The 21,069-nt window shown below is 33.5% G+C and overlaps 1 protein-coding gene across 1 annotated transcript; it reads right to left on the minus strand.

Moving 5' to 3' along the window:
- Positions 1-4,001: 4,001 nt before the first annotated feature.
- LOC134697975 (uncharacterized) lies at positions 4,002-13,850 on the minus strand. The gene is made up of 3 exons (XM_063560259.1): positions 13,382-13,850; positions 7,718-7,933; positions 4,002-4,690 (listed from the first exon to the last, which is right to left on the minus strand). Exons 1-3 carry the CDS (start codon positions 13,842-13,844, stop codon positions 4,002-4,004), a joined length of 1,368 nt encoding a protein of 455 aa, XP_063416329.1. The 5' UTR covers positions 13,845-13,850.
- Between the last annotated feature and the right edge of the window lie 7,219 nt (positions 13,851-21,069).

The raw sequence follows: 21,069 nt of genomic DNA on the forward strand, positions 1-21,069 counted from the left end.
TTCAGTCAGGCTCTTGTTACACGACCTCACAAGTCAACCAGTTTCCCCGGTGACACATGTCTACCTCAAGAGTAGATTACTTTAGATGTATTGCGCAAACGTTTTAGGGATTTTTGGTCCTTAATGCTCTTCAACTTTTTTTTTTTTTTTGGCCTTTCTAACATTTTTTTATTCGAGCGTCACTGGTAAGTTTCTTGTAGACGAAACGCCCGACTGGCGTAAATATAAAATTTCAATCCTGGTATCTATAATGAGTACATTTAGATTACATAGAATCTTAAGACTCTTTCATCTTGTAATATTTTTTAAATAAGAGTGCACACACGGAAATGCCAGCTAGACATGAACACCTTACAATCATCCATACGCCAAATAAAGTTAACCTAGTGCATACAATATAAGAAAAAGACCAAAACATAAAAACTTAACTATAATCACTGACCAATGAAAATGAGGCCAGATGACACCTGCCAGTGCTTCCATACACCGAATATACTACACCTTTTGCTTATAGTATCTGAGATATGGACTTGACCACAAAAACTTTACCTTGTTCACTGATCCATGAAATGAGCTCGAGGTCAAGTGAAAACTGTCTGATGGGCATGAGGACCTTGCAAGGTACGCACATACCAAATATAGTTACCCTATTACTTACAATAAGAGGGAATTAAACATTAGAAAAAACTAACTTTCTTTCAAGTAGTCTCTGAACCATGAAATTTGAGGTCAATGACATTTGACATGTGACTGACGGAAACTTCGTAACATGAGGCATCTATAAATAAAGTATGAAGCATCCAGGTCTTTCACCTTATAAATAATGAAGCTTTGAAGAAGTAGCCAACGCCGCCGCCGGATCACTATCCCCATGTCTAGCTTACTGCGACAAAAGTCGCAGGCTTGACAAAAAATTGACTATTCTACACTCATGACACAGTACACACGTATTCCCCATTCCAAACTAAAAGACAAAAGAGTTGGTTTTGCTTTGTTTCACAAAAAAGAATGGCATTTAGGGGGATATTTATCCTACTTTGAAATTAATCACTCTGATTCAAACAAAAAAATCTATGAAACTGACTTTACCAGGAAGCTTGATTTCTTGATTGACAACTCATTTTTTCTTTTGGAGGACGTGTTGGCATTTCGATGGGAGCCAATTATGCCCCTCTTTACTTCTACTTGTTTCTTTAATCACCATGAGGCTGACTTCATACAGGCACTTCTTAGGAAGAAAGATAAGAATTTGGCAATATCCTTTAACTTTACATTCCGCTATAAAGATGATGTACATGTTCTCTCACTAAATAATTCAAAATCTGGTGACTATGTTGAAAGAATGGATTCCATCGAACTAGATATAAAGGATACAACAGTTAAGTATGCCTCATATCTAGACTTACATCTAGAAGTTGACAATGAGGGTCGGTTGAAAAAAGACTTTACGACAAAAGAGAGGATTTCAGTTTCCAGATTGTAAACTTTCCATTTCTATGTAGCAACATCCATGTATCTATGGTGAGTTTATTTATATCCAGCAGCGCCTACAGAGTATATATCTCCCAATTGATACAATATTCCCGGGCTTGTATTTCCTTGGTGTAGGATTGCTGCTTACAAGGAAGCTATTCAACCAAGAGTTCCAAATGGTGAAGTTGTAATCATCCCCTCGTAAATTTTACAGACGCCATCACGAGTTGGTTGACCTTTAGGGAATTACCGTTTTAGAGATAATATCGGATATGTTCCCTTTGACCATACTACAATTCCTTCCCTTTTCACATAATAGTATGACCAACCGAATTAGACTATTTACCGGATTTGTAATAACATGAGCAATACGAGGAGTGCGACATGTGTAGAAGGATCTGCGTTCCCTTCCGGAGCACCTGTGACCACCCCCAGTTTTTGGTTGGGTTAGTAATGCTCAGACTTGAGTTTTCTATGTTGTGTCTTGTGTACTATTATTTGTCTGTTTGTCTTTTTCTAATTTAGCCAAGGGGTTGTCAGTCTGTTTTCGATTTATGAGTTTGACTGTCCCTTTAGAATTGTTTGCCCCTCTTAAAATGAACCTGCTCAGTAAAGGCTAAAGAACAGTAAAGATATTTAATCTACCACCCTCGTTGTTCATTTCTATTTAAAGCTATACACAATACATGTCATCCGGACACCATGCCAGATCACATTATCACAACTAACATGCGTATATAGTATGGTATGAGTTGATATGACCACAACATGATGGCAAATTATCTAACAAATTATCTAACTATATCATATTTATAAGACAGACACAAAACTAAAGTTCCTTTGAAAGATGGATAAGAAAAAAGATTTTTAACCCTGCCTTAAAACTTCCTTCATGTCAAACAAGATGTCAGTGTTTGATTAGTTACATTTTTATCAGTTATTTTTTTCCTCTTATCATGGTAATGTCCAATCACAATTTTAGTCAAAGGTTGAATAGTGGTTGTCCATCTTTGCTTTTTTGGGTACCTGTTTTTGCTTATTGTTTGATCTGTTTTACATTTTTTCATGTCAAGGCCTTTGATAGCTTACTATAGGGGATTGGTTTTGTGTACTGTTCTAAGCTGTATGTGACATATATGTGCTATTATCCACATCATTTGTTTTCTGATGGTCAGGGTAATTTTGTATGAGGCACCTAAGCACAAGACATTTTTTCGCGTATAATAATGTTAGATTTGAACTATATAGCAAATATTGAACAAAAAATTTACTATACTTTTCTATCACATTTTTTCTAATCCACATGTAATTCAGTAAGTATAAACATTTTGATTTTTTTTATGTCGATACATGTAGCTTTTCATTGCTGATGTTTTGAAACTCATTTAATCATAGCAATACTACAGACGTTATGAACTTCATGAACTTTGTCAATTGTCAATTGCAGAAATAGCTTAATTTTGTTATTGTTGCATTTCATAATATCCAGAAGAAAAAATCTCTAGTTCCTGAATGCTCTATGCTTTTCATATCTTTGATGTCCAGTATAGATCAGGTCCTGACTGGCAGTTTACTGCTTCTGTTGATCTTGTTGAACTACTATGGTTAAACCTGGAAAAGGAAGTATATTTTCAAAATGGTCTCTTCACTATAGTGCAAAGTATAGACAATATCAAAGCACCATACTATTGAGCATGTTATAATCTAAGGGACTTCAGCAATTGCCAAACACAACAATATCCCTAACTTGATACTCTACACAAAAGGAGATTTGGTCAAATATCTCTTTTGCTGCTGTCAAGAGATTCACTGTGATTCTGGATAGATGCTGATGATTTGAGTATACGTTTCTGATAACATTTTGGTTTACAAATATTTTTATTGAATATTGTGTTTTTTTTAAAGTGAATTCAATTAAGCATTGATTATGATAACTTTTAAGACATCCCCCTTGTCAATCTTTAAAACTTCAAAATATATGTAACTAAAGGCCAATCAACAGAAAGAAGTCAAGTGGTATAATTTTCTGTCATCTGAGTTTTAAAATTTTTCATCATCATGATTATCATGTCAAGTATTCTTTAATGTTTAGGGGCCAGCTGAAGGTATTTGATCACTATGTTGAATATACCCAATAGCCTTGGGCTGTTTTCTGCTCTTTGGTCGGGTTGTTGTCATTTTGGCACATTCTCCATTTCCATTTTCAATTTCTAATTTCAAATAATATAAATCATATTTTTGAATGAACAAATTCAAGTAATGTGATTTGAAATCATTTGTGCATGGAAATTGCACTGTTAAGCTCAAACCTACACAATTGATAGAGATAGACAAATAATATATAGGTATCAAAATGAAAATACTACCAATATGAATAGAGTGTCCAAAGTTCTTTTTTTACTTAACCAATAATCAAATAATCATCTCAAACTCTAAAATTTTAAAGCAAGAATGTATATATATTTAAAAATAGTTGTTTATGATTGAATTAAACATTTCATCTTGTTTATAATCTTACCACATATTTCTCATATTGAATCTTTTTGCTTTGGAAAGTGCAGGATCTTCTCCTGGCTTTGTGATGGAAGAGCATCAATCTCTTTATACCGTCTTGGATAAAACCTGTTCCTCATACTGATAGTCTCTCCTATTATAGTTTTGTGTCCCGATGACAAGGCATGTAAAAAGTCACATGACCCTTTAAGTTCTTGAACCATATTTTCTTCAAGACTTGTTTTGAGTGTTAAATGATTGAAAACCATCCAAATTTTAAGAACCGATGACATATCTAACTCAGCTTTGGGATATTCACATTTCCATAATGAAATTGGTGGTCCTTTATTACGCAAAAGAATATCATATTCATGGTCATATAAATAGATGTCAAAATGAGTTCCTGTAAGGGCTAGCATTGGAACAAGAGTAACAGGAACGACATTTCTCTTGTTCTTATTCATTTTCAACTGATAATATTTTTGGTAAAAAGAAAATGTGACAGCTTGAGCGACAAACTTTGATACATTCCTTTCATATCTTAGAAGTGCAATATTTTCTTCACTTTCAATTATCTGTCTTTCATCAAAATCTGCTTTCAAATAGGTGTCTCCTTCAGCTATTTGTTCATCTCTATCTATTTTTTCAGGCCTTGCAATCATAGTACTTCCTCCAATTGAATTAACCATTATATCAGGATATCCATACCACAGAAATTCACTCCCTACAAAAAAGAGAAAAGAAACAAGTACCTTCTAAAAGTTGAAATAATTTCAAGTAACTTCTGCATCACTGTTTTAAGGATGGTTCATAAAAACTAATACAACTAAAACAAATGCAATTTTTGGTGTTAAGCTATTCATGTTGTATTCTGTACATTAGTCATTAGCAAAATCTTGCTTGCATTGAATACATGTTGTATTGTCAATTTTGTAAAATGTACTTAAATTCAAGATTAAGGTGGTAATTTGGAAGTCTAAAATAAAAATGATAGAATTTGTTCATACTTTGCCAAAACATAGTATCTATTGATATATGTTGAAAAATGTAATAAAAATGATAGGTCACCGCGCATTTTCTCAAGCTTTAGGGCGTGACAAAATGACACATTTTGTAAGGATTATACAGGAAAAAACACAATTTTGTGATTAGAAATTAAACAAAACGATAGAATTCTTAAATACTCAAGGAAAAGATAGCTTTCAGACAATGCTTTGAGAATACCAAAAGAAAAAATAGGGTCACCGTACGTTATTTCCGGCTAAAATACAAAAACTGAAAATTCAATGTAGAATCCTTTAGAAAAAGCACTATTCAAGAGTTACCTACCCTTAAAATGCCAATTTAATTTTTTTTTAAAAACAAAACAAAAATAATCATCATTTGCAAAAATATCAATAATTATAAGTTATATTAATATAAATTGGTTCTTTTAAATGAAAATTCACATTAAATGTCTGCATTCCTGCAACAAATTTTGCTAACTTGATTGAAAATCTGGATCTTTGGTTCTCTGTTTTTTACAATCAAAGATGGAAAAAGACACCCATACGGTCATTCCACCTTAATTAGAAATTTTATGTATATGTATCAATTATAAGAATGCAAGCTCCTATCATCTGATCATTGCGATACAGTCCCATTATTTCCATCAATAACAAGAGTGCATACACTGTCAATTATTGATATTATGTTGAAAGTCCTAAATATTAAGCTTTATTACAACTGTCACATAAACTTAACTGTTAACATTAATCAAAAAGACTAAACATTGACCAATGAACCATGAAAATGAGGTCAGGGTCAGATGAACCATGCCAGGCATGCATGTACAGCTAACAAATCTTCCATACAAGATAGTTGACCTATTGTAAATTATGAATCAAGAAAAACACACCAAAACTTGACACTGAGCTAGGCATGAACCTTTAAAATGAGATCACGCTCAAATAAAACCTGTGCGACTGACATAAAGTTCATAAAATATTTCCATACACCAAATATAGTTGACCTATTGCATATAGTATTAATTAGAAAAAAGACAAAAACTCAAAAACTTAACTTTAACCACTGAACCATGAAAATAAGGTCAGGGTCAGATGACACCTGCCAGCTAGACATGAACACCTTACAATCATTCCATACACCAAATATAGTAGACCTATTGTATACAGTATTAAGAAAAACAGACGAAAACACAAAAACTTTACTATAACCACTGAACCATAAAATTGAGGTCAAGGTAGCAAAACACAGTTAGAAGTTTAGTTTCGCATTATGGCCATGGTGAATTTTTTAAATATGAAAGTTTTTGTACAAAAAAAATGATTTTTATATAATTGAAGAATAATATAGCCTTCTAATAGTGGGTTTATATGAACATTTAGATTTTGTTTTTAACATGTTTTATCATGTTTATAGGCCATTTATATGATTGACAGTCCGTATTTTCCTATCCGTACTGCCCATAGGTCCATAAATTATTGTAGTGTTTATCAAAAAAGATTTTGCACTCGATCTTTTCAATTCAATTTTATGAAAAACAAGCAGAAATACAAATGTACATAAGATTTTTTTTTGGGACCACTTGATAGATATAAACCTATGGTTTCAGGAAAGATATCACTGTATTTGATTGAAATTTCTCTTTGGACCAAATTTTGGAGACTTTTGTGACATGTCCCCCTCCCATTTTTGGCAATATTTTGTATAAAAGAAATGCTGTTTATTGCCATGGTACCACTCAAAAGGGATTATATTTCACCATTATGACCATTAGAAATCAAATCTATGGAAGATTCTCTTTCTATAAATATATACATTCATAACACAAATATTAAGCCTTATTTGTTAGAAAGGAGAGGAAAATGGGTGTTTAAAAATTATGAGTGTCAATTTTAAGTTTTTTTTCTAACTGTGTATTGATACCCAAGGTCAGATGAAACCTGCCAGTTGGACATGTACATCTTACAGTCCTTCTATTCACAGAATAAACTAGATCTATTGCTTAGAGTATCTGAGATATGGACTTGACCACCAAGACTTAATCTTGTTCACCGATCCATGAAATGAGGTTGAGGTCAAGTGAAAACTGTCTGACGGGCATGAGGACCTTGCAAGGTATTAAGTTATCCTAAAACTTATAATAAGAATGATAATAGAGAATTTAACACTACAAAAAATCTTCACTTTTTTTTCAAGTAGGCATGCACTGATCAATGAAAATAAGGTCAAGGACATTGGACATGTGATTGACAGAAACTTCACACATGAGGCATCCATGTACAAAGTATGAAGCATCCAGGTCTTCCACCTTCTAAAATATAAAGCTTTTTAGAATTTAGCTAACGCCATTCACGCCAGATGACTATCCCTATGTCAAGCTTTCTGCGACAAAAGTCCCAGGCTCGACAAAAACCTCACAATTTTGGAATTGACAGTAATGAGTGCCTCTGTGCTAGATATATATGTGTACACAGTGTATTGATAAATCGATTTGAAGTAATAATGTCAGTGATATTGTTTGCCTTAAATACTGGAGAATAAGGGCTTTTTCCCCTGGAGAAAAATTCCAATTTAAAAAAAAAATGACTAAAAATTATTCCCAAAAGACAACTTTTTTTCCCAAACAGTGCAGTCTCAGAAGTAATTGTGCATAAATACTAACTGAAAATTTATGGTCAGAGTGACCCAACATTGATATATGACCCCCACTCCCCCATCATTTGACCTGTGATTATGTGATACATACCTATACCAGAATTGTTGTATAGTATTTTCTCTCCACACTCATCACAAGGACATTTATTGTATATGTCATGTGACCTGTGATCATGTGATACAAAATAATTCTGAACAAAGTTTGCTGCTAGTCTCCCAAACAGATGGTTAGCTAGAAGTACTGTCCTGAATAATTCACTTTCCTCTTTAGTATAAAACATCTTCTCTAAGCATCTTTCATGAAAATCTGAAATGACAGGATTTGAATATTTATACAAATGATGGGATTTGACTTGAAAATTAAAATTTATTGATTAAAGTATTTAGACAGAATGCTCCAACTGAATTTTTAATTTTATAAATAAATATGGATATAATGTAGGAATTTAGTATCAAAACACTTTTTCTCTATAGATGCAAATATGAATGCATAAAAAAGTATTGAACAAATACATGTATCATCCGATCACATAAAATAAATGTAACAAACAACTTTACATGTACAGTGCCAGACCAGGGCAGTGGGGTTTGGAGGTTTGAACCTCCCATTTTTTGGATGGTCTATATGGAAATTGCATAAATTTGAACAGTTCCTACAACTCTGACAACAAAGGAAGATAGAAAAGAAATAGAAATGGTCATTTTATCAATGTCAGCAAAAAAGTTATTCTTTTAGGGAATCAAGTAATTATATATATACCTTTTTTTAATAGAGTTACCAAAATATAAAGTCCTTACATCAAAACTAATGTGTTAAATTATTACTTCTGTGACAAGTTAATCAAAGGGCAGCTTTATTGTGTAATGTCTAGGTGTCGGGCCACCAATTTAACATTTAATAAATATTCAACTTTTACAGACTATAGCTATTTCTTAACATTTTACCTCATGTATCACTTTAAGATTGCTGCAGGGTTAAACATGGTTAACATTAGGCTCTTAATCCTTGCCTTACCTGTATTGTAACAGCTAATCATATGAACAAACTATAAAAATCTTTTATTTCTGTTTTAATATTTCTTTTTAAAATTAGGCGAATTTAAAAATACAAACAAATTCATCAGCATGATTAGCAAATTACCAAATTAACAAAATAATTACATGGTAATATTTTTATAATCATAATCTGACAGATAATAGACAGAAAAACATTCATATTTAGTTTTATATGACAGATTGTGTTTATGAATCGATTTGTTTTTCCAATTGATTAAATTAATATTCATGGAAAAATAGACTGCATGTTTAATTATTTTGAAATTTGTGATTAAAGGGAGAAAACTCAATTTGATTTACCTGTTTCAATATGAAATGTCCTATTTTCTTATCTTTTAAATGAATGATATGCATGTGCTACATGTACATACATGTTCATGTATGCATGCTAGTCATGAAATTGAAGATTTAAGATTTTGAAAAAATGGGCCCAACATTGCAAAGTTTATAACATAATTATATACATCCAAAAATTTCAAGATACAAAATAACTGAAAATCAGTAATTAACATATATTCATGTTATCATGGTTATAAAAGACAGCAACACATGAACTTAGTGTGATGTCAATTTTCACTGAACTAGTACACAATTTTATTTGGGTGCCAGCTGAGGACCACCTCTTGGTGCTGGATTTCTCACTGCTGATGGCCTTTGGCTGTTGTCTGCTCTTTGGTTGTGTTGTTGTCTCTTTGACATATTCCCCATTTCCATTCTCAATTTTATTACCATTAAGGCTTTATGACATATTATTTGAACACTGTCCATGCTGTCATGACTTTTTATAATATAAGTGTATAGTAAAATTTCAAAATATTTAGATTAAATAATTTAGTTATCATGAATATATGGTTATAAAAAATAAAATTGAGAAAGGAAATGGTGAATATGTCAAAGCGACAACCACCCGACCATAGAGCAAACAACAGCCGAAGGCAACCAATGGGTCTTCAATGTAGCGAGAATTCCCGCACCCGTAGGTGTCCTTCAGCTGGCCCCTAAAATATGCATAATAGTACAGTGATAATGGACGTCATACTAAACTCCGATTATACACAAGAAACTAAAATTTAAAATCCCTATTTTCAATCAAACCATAATTGTACAGATAATGATTATGTCCAGCAACTGATATTTGATTATAAAAATACACAGAAAACATGCATGCCATATTTTTCAGTTAATTGTAGCGTTTTACCTTTTTTGATCATTTATTTTCTCCCTTAGAAATTTATCACTTGCATTGGTAGACCAAACAATAGTTTTGCTGTCATACATGTATCATGATGAAGCTGATAAATTTTCCTTACACATTTTGATGTTACAGATAATTGGAATTTATTTCTGCTCACTTTATAAAGCTTTGATACAAAATTTAAGGAGCAGTCTTCCAGAAAGTTTGAATTAAATTTGTGTTGGACCTCGGGGACATTAATAATCATGATAATATAACCATACCATTTCAGAAAATGAAATTTGACTGGCATATAATATGCAGAAAATTTACATGATCATGATGGATATTGTCTAACACTGGCAATACAAAAGTCATGTACTTGTCTGACCTGTGTAAACTGTTATAAAACCTGGTGTGTAACATATTAGGGATGCTGCACATCTAAGAGTGACTGACAATGACTGAGCAGGGTGTCAGATAGGCCAAATGATTATGACATCTTACTTTTAAAAAGAAAAGGCTATTTATTTTTTTCTTCCACCATGTTGATGTGGTTGCAGTAACTAAGGTGTCAAAGCAAAACGATGAGGTCATACTAATCATGCTAAATGGAACTAGGTGTCAGAAATAGGCGAGGTAAGTTACAGTGGAGTCCCGGGTGTACGCACAGCTGATTTCGTCATATCAACACAGTAACACAAAGAAAATTGTTCTTGTTATTGTTTCTAAGCCTTCTGCAGGGATAAAAAAGAATAAAATTGATAAGTTCAAGAGTTAATTAATAACTGCAATCCCGTGATTTATAATATTTGGCCATTTTCATTAAAATTTACATGTACACCATCAGATAAAATTTGTTTTATATAAGTCATAATTTTATCAGATTGAAATAATTTTTGTTCTGCATCCTTGTCATTGCGATTGGTTCAAATTCAGCTATATTTCGTTGTATAAAATCTTTCCTTTATTCAAAATAAGCTATTTTTAGAAAGCATGCACAGATTCACGGGACATTCAGTCAGAGCTCAGACATAAACAAGTCTGAATCTGCTTTTGACTAGTTGAGGTCTAAATTTGTTAGTTTTAGGATTTGTCTCCCTTTAATGCAATACAAAATACGACTTTTATAAGTCAATTAAAAATTGTTAAGCAGGATATAATTGACCAGAATCAAAAAGTACCAAATACCGACTCCTTCAAGTTGATAAGTGATCAAAATTGGTTAACTTCAAGACCCACACATATTTATAAACGGGTCATGCATCTAAATCAAATAATGACAACATTGAAGGACAATGCTTTGTCTTTTAAAGAAAAATATGAATGAGAATCTAAAGAATTCGGGATAATGTTAATTAACCTTACAATGCAACCACCTGGAACCACACTTAATGAGGTAAAAAAATTGTGTTTAGCATTTTAGTAAGAATGTTCAATTAATGTAGATAATTAAATATAGATAGCTCTAGTCCATGTGAACTCTAGATCTCAGACATGTTTTTGCTGTCATAGGTAGTGTATTTTGGCCACCAAGTACAATTAAGTTTATTCATCATTTTTGTTCATCAACATAAATAGACCTAAACAAGTCTGTCATTTTTTTACTTAGATAAGTCTAAAATTGAAAACGCATTTTAATAATAAATACATGTTTTGACTTCTTTAAGTCATTGTAAGTCGAAACAAAATTTATGTCTGAGCTCTGACTGACATTGAAGGAACTCCCACAACAGGGGTTTCCCTAATTTTAGACACACATTACACAAAATATTAAGTGGAACCATGCTAACAGAAGATTTTATGAAATAAAAATATGTTATGAATGTGTTCACACAATGTTTATTTATCCAATTATTGGTTTTATCAGTTGATTGAAGTGAAGTCATAAAAGTCTTTATTTAACATGTTTAATAGGTGCATATCACCTTTAGGCTTAATGTTACAACAAGCAGAAAACAAGAGAGAAGAAACAAATATCAGTATTGATGACATAGAGCCAGAATATCAATTTCAAGGTCTACAAGCATCAAAATCTCCACCAGAATATTGGCGTACTCTTGGTTCCTCAAAAAACAGAACTAAAGAACAAGAAATCACAGGAAAAAATTTAATAGTAAACAAACTTAACACAGTATCTACATCAACAGTTGTTGCTTTTACAGACGGCTCTTGCCAATCCAACCCAGGACCTTGTGGAGCAGGGGCAATTTTAATTGTCAACAATGAAGAAATAGAACTCAAACAACCTGTTTCAAAAAGGGGTTCAATTCTTTTGGCAGAACTTGTTGCAATAAAATTAGTATTAGATTATGTTAGCAGAATTGAAAATAAAACCATTATAGAAGAAGTAAAAATATTTTCGGACAGTCAGTCAGCCATCGGAATTTTAACTCTAAATTAAACCACAGATCCACTTCACATGAAATTATCTCTCTCATTAAATCAATACAAAAACATCATGGAATTAAAATTAATTTTGATTGGACCCCAGGACATGTTGATGTTAGAGGAAATGAAATAGCTGATAAACTAGCTAAAGAGGCAGCCAAAGAAGCAAATCAAATTCAAAAAGAAGCTCATATTACAGTGACTAAACAAGATATTAAAACAGCAGCAAGAGTTTTAGTAAATAAAAAGTGGCAACATAGATGGGATAATAGTGATACAGGGAGATTTTATTACAATTTTCATCAGACTGTCAGCAAAAAATCAACATTTGATTATCCAGATCATAAAACAGCAAAAATAATTAGAAATCTAAGATCCGGATATTATTCAAAAAATTACCTTAACAAAATCAATCAAAATATTGACCCCAAGTGTGATTTTGGTCAATTAGAAACTGTGGAACATTATTTACTATTTTGTGAAAACTATGAAGAGGCAAGACAAAAACTTATACATGAATAAAGGCAACAGTAGTATACCGCTGTTCAAAACTCATAAATCCATGGACAAAAAACAAAATCGGGGTAACAAACCAAAACCGAGCGAAACGCATTAAATATAAGAGGAGAACAACGACACAACACCGAAACGCAACACACACAGAAACAGACCAATCATCAGACAAAACACCACGAGAATAACAAATGTAACATGAGATATACTTTAACACAGGATCGTTGCATATTGATTTAGAACTTTTATTGTCAATGGAAAACGAGAATGTCTCCGTCCCTAATGAAACACTAATGCGTTTGTTGGGTGACTTTATTTGCGAATCGCACCGTTTTGATTAATGAAATAATATTTTATTTATTTTTTAAAAATATCTCTTTTCCTCTTAATCATTTGTTAATTAATAAATGTATATTTTTAATTTTTGTCAAAATATGTTAAGCACAGTTGCCACCTATAAGTATATATTTAAAGTACAAGTGAGGTGTTTACCAGAGTGAAATATATACACGCCATATTTCATAAATTACAAGGGAGACAATCCAGTGTCAACAGCGACACCTACAGAATACAGAATACAGAATAGGTGCATGGATACACTGGATTTTTAAATCAAGTTACCTTGGTTTTCTAAAAATCCTGTCCTGAAAGCTTGAGTTGCAAAGTCCAATTTTGCACTTTTACTTAATTTACCATCTGCCGTATTATACAGGGCATTGAAACCCTCCTTAAAAACTGATGCAAATTTAATTTGATAAGTGTGAATGTTTTTCTCGTCTTCATTTGAAGCAAAATGATCAACTCGTTTTCCTCTCGAATCTTTTATTATTTGTTTAATGTCTATACCAGAGTTTGTGAAGCTTTTTCCCAGTGAGAATTTAACAATCTGATATGGTTCAAGTGTATTATCAGTGTAATTTTCAAGAGACCTGTTTATGACATTCGAGATATCGTCTTCAGAGTGAATTGTTTGTGAAAAGTTTTTGCTGTTTGTTCGCATTAAAATTGGAACAGATCGAAATGACTGTGTAATTACGGCTAGGTAATATTTTCCTCGAACTACGAGTAATGTTGACATTTTCATCAGGGGAATATTTGTAAAGGGGAGAGTAATCAAGTTACTGACGTTGTTTTCTGTAACCGTTACCGTTACCTTCTGTAAATCCCTCTTCTATCAGGAGAACCTGAAGTTCATCCAGTAAAATTTTGTTGCTTTATATTTACATCTGTTTCCAGTCACTATACATTATCTTTAAACAATTTTATCTATTTACAGCCTATGAGTTTGGTAAACCTTACAACTTTTAAATGTTAATTTACTTTCAAGGAGCGCACTACGCTTTCATGTAGCGAGTAAAACAGGCTTCTTTCTAGTGATTGATTCCACCAAATTTATGTCATTTTTCTCTAACACATCGTACCACTCAAAACGACTACAGTCCAAGATTAATTGTATCATTTTCGAGTTGCTAACGCATATGTCAGTCTATGCAGCGGTCCAAATCTTTGGTACAACAACTGTATAAAGCTTTGAGATAACTTGACTCGGATGTCTCTAATACATAAGGGACCGGTCAAAATTTCTTGATGCATGGGACCGGTGCAAACTGTAATGGGACAAGCACTTTTTGCAGTGTTTACAGGAATGGGACTCAATGTTTTTTTCATTATTAGCAAGCATGGGACATGAACTTTTTGAAACAATGTCTGTATATGAAAAAAATAATAATTGATAAATCTATAACAAACAAAAATAACATCATGAACATCTAGCAATGTGAATTTAACAGTTACAACATAGCAAATTCATTTTCAAGATTTAAAGAACAGTGAAGGCAACAACAAAAAATTGTGAAACAGAATAAACATGAAAAAATACTTTGATATAAAATTAAAAAAATATGTAAAAATTTGATTAGATATTTTACATGTATAACTGTTTAACAAATGTAAAAAAAAAAACGAATTCATGGATAGTATTTCTGCACAAAAAAGCATGATTGTCAAATATAAATCTGACCTCCCATAAAGCAGAGTTGTCTCCCATTTACCAGAGTTGTCTTTCCTGACAGAAGGTATTTTTCTATTAAACATCACTTTCATTTCATATGCTTTAGAAGTTTCATTAAAAAGAAATGTGGTGTATAAACCAGCCATACTTTTAAGATAATTGACAAAATGTGTGATTTCCATGTACTTTCTATACAAATTATCTCCCTTGGATTGAGACAGAAATTTTGAAAATGGCCATGCAATATTAAAAGTGCTACTTCAACTATAATTAAACAAAATGAATTGTTTTAATGTTTCTGTTTTATTTTGTACATGTAGACCATAATTCCTTAAATAAAACAAAAATCTAAACATGCTCAGAAATGATGTTCAGTGATGACCCCCTGAACTACCTTAATCATAAATGTTATTATCATGATTATACAAATTCAACAGACATTGTAGAATGAAAACTCTTTTTTTTTAATACATACTGGCTGTAGAAAAAGAATGTTTGTGGAAATTTAACAAATACAGTAGCATACTACCAAAAGAAATGATTGGAATATTCATTCAAAGGTTACAACAAATCTGGAACCCACACCCAACAAGCTCTGAATAGCCCAGATATAAATATATAATCAATCAAGCTGCATATATGTTGAGATAGTAAATTTTACTTTTTTCCCACTTTTAAAAAAAAATGTTTAAAATACAATATTGTTGTAAGTGGAAGTTGGAGATGTTCACTTCTTTAATTTTGATGCTATTTTCACATTCCTCTCGTTTTAAATTTGAAAATTCAACTGTCTCGAGATGTTCACTTCTTCTTGTATGACTATTCAAATAATGGGGATTGTTTTATTCTAAGCAGAAAAAAAAAATCATATTTTTGTAATTTTTTTGGGGGGGAAAATTTACCTACCCACTGTTCATTTAGAATAGTCAGATTCTAAATTAAGCTGCAATTTTTTTGAAAAAAATGTATTCTACACTACACTTCATACATGTTAATTGTTTAATATTGCATGTATTATTTATTATAATCAATAACATATTGTCATCTGTTTGGTCTCCTGTGTTGGCAATAACATATGCTTATGTATTGTTTTGTTTACTATATAATAGAAAAATATATACAGTTCACACATAGTAGCATTATTTTTCAGCTATCCAAATACATTGTTGCATGAAATGTATCCACAACTTTGATCATGTTTTTGTGCTTTAACATGGGACACACACTTTTTTACTAGGTAAAGTGCATGGGACAAGCATATTTTTATTCTGCCAGTAACCATGGGATCAAGAGAATTATTTCAGACAATTTTCTTTTTGCACCGGTCCCATGCATCAATAAATTTTGACCGGTCCCTAAGGCAGAGCATACGACAAGAAAATGTTCTATGTTTTTAGTTCCTTCCTCACATAGCGGACAAATTGAAGTTTTTTTACCATTTGAAAATTTTGAACGGTGGTACTGTAGAATATATGTATCCAATAGCATTTTGATCTTATAAAAGGCTTTACGTATATGATATTTCAGTAAACAGTTTTTCGGACCAAAAGCTATCAACACACTTTTTTACTTTCATTTTCCACTTGTATTTTGTCTCTGGTTTAAGTAAAACTTCTGAGGCACACGCAGGGGCGGATTTAGGCGGGGGCGTGGCGGGCGTGCGCCCCCCCCCTAAAATTTACAAAGCATGGGTCGACTTCAACATATTTAAGTATCAGAAGAGACCATTCATTATAACCAATCTTTTCTAACATTCAAAGTACATAAAACAGTCAGTTTAACAGAATCAACGTGATTACTAATCAACTGACCCACGCTTTATTAAAGTTCTATAAATAATTATGTATGTGAAGTTAGCAGCCGGTTCGTTATTCGTTATTCGATATTCAATATCCAACCGGCTGCTAGCAGCCAGTTTGATATTCAAAATTTAGTGAAAAATCATAAGAAAATTATATACGGGAAATCATAAAAAGCACGATTTTCATAGTCAAAAGGACTGATAAGATACGTAGGAACCATTAAATGACCTTTTCAAGCTGTCGCAATTTCTCGTTGTCCTCGAATATAAACCCTTCTCCGTGCGACTTATTTGTCTGTATGTCATATAGAGTTTTGTCATAAAAACGACTTCAAATATATACTTTTGTGTATAATGTTTCTTACGACAAAAAGAAAAACCAATAACTCTACAAATATTTGTAACTATAAATAGAAATATATATGGAAAGCCAAAAAAACACATTTCAGTCAAAAAATGTCCAAATTTTAGGACAAAGGGCACAGGGTGATGGTGAGAGCCCCCTGATCTCTCAATCTTTCTAATATTTGACAGACATTTAGTCAATAGGTAGATACAAACGTGACGAAAAGGACTTTGGGTACACTTCCTGTCTTCTATGTTTACGGAGCGCCCAAAGTGCCAGTTGGATATTCAAAATATATAGCGAAAACCTACCCGAGACCGCTTAAATGAGGTTGAGACCCCCCTGGTCTTTCAATGTCCATAAATTTCAACCAAATTATTGACTCTGTGTATATATAAAGATTGTATTAGATGGATTTTCCAGAAAACGTCATCTTCAATATCTACGGAGGGCTAAGATTGTCACTTTTCAGTCAAAAAATGTCCAAATTTTAGGACAAAGGGCACAGGGTGATGGTGAGAGCCCCCTGATCTCTCAATCTTTCTAATATTTGACAGACATTTAGTCAATAGGTAGATACAAACGTGACGAAAAGGACTTTGGGTACACTTCCTGTCTTCTATGTTTACGGAGCGCCCAAAGTGCCAGTTGGATATTCAAAATATATAGCGAAAACCTACCCGAGACCGCTTAAATGAGGTTGAGACCCCCCTGGTCTTTCAATGTCCATAAATTTCAACCAAATTATTGACTCTGTGTATATATAAAGATTGTATTAGATGGATTTTCCAGAAAACGTCATCTTCAATATCTACGGAGGGCTAAGATTGTCACTTTTCAGTCAAAAAATGTCCAAATTTTAGGACAAAGGGCACAGGGTGATGGTGAGAGCCCCCTGATCTCTCAATCTTTCTAATATTTGACAGACATTTAGTCAATAGGTAGATACAAACGTGACGAAAAGGACTTTGGGTACACTTCCTGTCTTCTATGTTTACGGAGCGCCCAAAGTGCCAGTTGGATATTCAAAATATATAGCGAAAACCTACCCGAGACCGCTTAAATGAGGTTGAGACCCCCCTGGTCTTTCAATGTCCATAAATTTCAACCAAATTATTGACTCTGTGTATATATAAAGATTGTATTAGATGGATTTTCCAGAAAACGTCATCTTCAATATCTACGGAGGGCTAAGATTGTCACTTTTCAGTCAAAAAATGTCCAAATTTTAGGACAAAGGGCACAGGGTGATGGTGAGAGCCCCCTGATCTCTCAATCTTTCTAATATTTGACAGACATTTAGTCAATAGGTAGATACAAACGTGACGAAAAGGACTTTGGGTACACTTCCTGTCTTCTATGTTTACGGAGCGCCCAAAGTGCCAGTTGGATATTCAAAATATATAGCGAAAACCTACCCGAGACCGCTTAAATGAGGTTGAGACCCCCCTGGTCTTTCAATGTCCATAAAATTCAACCAAATTATTGACTCTGTGTATATATAAAGATTGTATTAGATGGATTTTCCAGAAAACGTCATCTTCAATATCTACGGAGGGCTAAGATTGTCACTTTTCAGTCAAAAAATGTCCAAATTTTAGGACAAAGGGCACAGGGTGATGGTGAGAGCCCCCTGATCTCTCAATCTTTCTAATATTTGACAGACATTTAGTCAATAGGTAGATACAAACGTGACGAAAAGGACTTTGGGTACACTTCCTGTCTTCTATGTTTACGGAGCGCCCAAAGTGCCAGTTGGATATTCAAAATATATAGCGAAAACCTACCCGAGACCGCTTAAATGAGGTTGAGACCCCCCTGGTCTTTCAATGTCCATAAAATTCAACCAAATTATTGACTCTGTGTATATATAAAGATTGTATTAGATGGATTTTCCAGAAAACGTCATCTTCAATATCTACGGAGGGCTAAGATTGTCACTTTTCAGTCAAAAAATGTCCAAATTTTAGGACAAAGGGCACAGGGTGATGGTGAGAGCCCCCTGATCTCTCAATCTTTCTAATATTTGACAGACATTTAGTCAATAGGTAGATACAAACGTGACGAAAAGGACTTTGGGTACACTTCCTGTCTTCTATGTTTACGGAGCGCCCAAAGTGCCAGTTGGATATTCAAAATATATAGCGAAAACCTACCCGAGACCGCTTAAATGAGGTTGAGACCCCCCTGGTCTTTCAATGTCCATAAATTTCAACCAAATTATTGACTCTGTGTATATATAAAGATTGTATTAGATGGATTTTCCAGAAAACGTCATCTTCAATATCTACGGAGGGCTAAGATTGTCACTTTTCAGTCAAAAAATGTCCAAATTTTAGGACAAAGGGCACAGGGTGATGGTGAGAGCCCCCTGATCTCTCAATCTTTCTAATATTTGACAGACATTTAGTCAATAGGTAGATACAAACGTGACGAAAAGGACTTTGGGTACACTTCCTGTCTTCTATGTTTACGGAGCGCCCAAAGTGCCAGTTGGATATTCAAAATATATAGCGAAAACCTACCCGAGACCGCTTAAATGAGGTTGAGACCCCCCTGGTCTTTCAATGTCCATAAATTTCAACCAAATTATTGACTCTGTGTATATATAAAGATTGTATTAGATGGATTTTCCAGAAAACGTCATCTTCAATATCTACGGAGGGCTAAGATTGTCACTTTTCAGTCAAAAAATGTCCAAATTTTAGGACAAAGGGCACAGGGTGATGGTGAGAGCCCCCTGATCTCTCAATCTTTCTAATATTTGACAGACATTTAGTCAATAGGTAGATACAAACGTGACGAAAAGGACTTTGGGTACACTTCCTGTCTTCTATGTTTACGGAGCGCCCAAAGTGCCAGTTGGATATTCAAAATATATAGCGAAAACCTACCCGAGACCGCTTAAATGAGGTTGAGACCCCCCTGGTCTTTCAATGTCCATAAATTTCAACCAAATTATTGACTCTGTGTATATATAAAGATTGTATTAGATGGATTTTCCAGAAAACGTCATCTTCAATATCTACGGAGGGCTAAGATTGTCACTTTTCAGTCAAAAAATGTCCAAATTTTAGGACAAAGGGCACAGGGTGATGGTGAGAGCCCCCTGATCTCTCAATCTTTCTAATATTTGACAGACATTTAGTCAATAGGTAGATACAAACGTGACGAAAAGGACTTTGGGTACACTTCCTGTCTTCTATGTTTACGGAGCGCCCAAAGTGCCAGTTGGATATTCAAAATATATAGCGAAAACCTACCCGAGACCGCTTAAATGAGGTTGAGACCCCCCTGGTCTTTCAATGTCCATAAATTTCAACCAAATTATTGACTCTGTGTATATATAAAGATTGTATTAGATGGATTTTCCAGAAAACGTCATCTTCAATATCTACGGAGGGCTAAGATTGTCACTTTTCAGTCAAAAAATGTCCAAATTTTAGGACAAAGGGCACAGGGTGATGGTGAGAGCCCCCTGATCTCTCAATCTTTCTAATATTTGACAGACATTTAGTCAATAGGTAGATACAAACGTGACGAAAAGGACTTTGGGTACACTTCCTGTCTTCTATGTTTACGGAGCGCCCAAAGTGCCAGTTGGATATTCAAAATATATAGCGAAAACCTACCCGAGACCGCTTAAATGAGGTTGAGACCCCCCTGGTCTTTCAATGTCCATAAATTTCAACCAAATTATTGACTCTGTGTATATATAAAGATTGTATTAGATGGATTTTCCAGAAAACGTCATCTTCAATATCTACGGAGGGCTAAGATTGTCACTTTTCAGTCAAAAAATGTCCAAATTTTAGGACAAAGGGCACAGGGTGATGGTGAGAGCCCCCTGATCTCTCAATCTTTCTAATATTTGACAGACATTTAGTCAATAGGTAGATACAAACGTGACGAAAAGGACTTTGGGTACACTTCCTGTCTTCTATGTTTACGGAGCGCCCAAAGTGCCAGTTGGATATTCAAAATATATAGCGAAAACCTACCCGAGACCGCTTAAATGAGGTTGAGACCCCCCTGGTCTTTCAATGTCCATAAATTTCAACCAAATTATTGACTCTGTGTATATATAAAGATTGTATTAGATGGATTTTCCAGAAAACGTCATCTTCAATATCTACGGAGGGCTAAGATTG

Source organism: Mytilus trossulus, chromosome 14 (genome assembly GCF_036588685.1).
Source record: "Mytilus trossulus isolate FHL-02 chromosome 14, PNRI_Mtr1.1.1.hap1, whole genome shotgun sequence".
Classification (NCBI taxonomy): Eukaryota; Metazoa; Mollusca; class Bivalvia; order Mytilida; family Mytilidae; genus Mytilus; species Mytilus trossulus.

Coding starts and splice junctions, on each gene's coding strand:
- LOC134697975 (XM_063560259.1), bottom strand. CDS start 13,844: ATGAAAATGTCAACATTACTCGTAGTTCGAGGAAAATATTACCTAGCC. Junction 7,934..13,381: donor AGGATTTTTAGAAAACCAAG/GTAACTTGATTT, acceptor CTGTCATTTCAG/ATTTTCATGAAAGATGCTTA. Junction 4,691..7,717: donor ATACAACAATTCTGGTATAG/GTATGTATCACA, acceptor TCTTTTTTGTAG/GGAGTGAATTTCTGTGGTAT.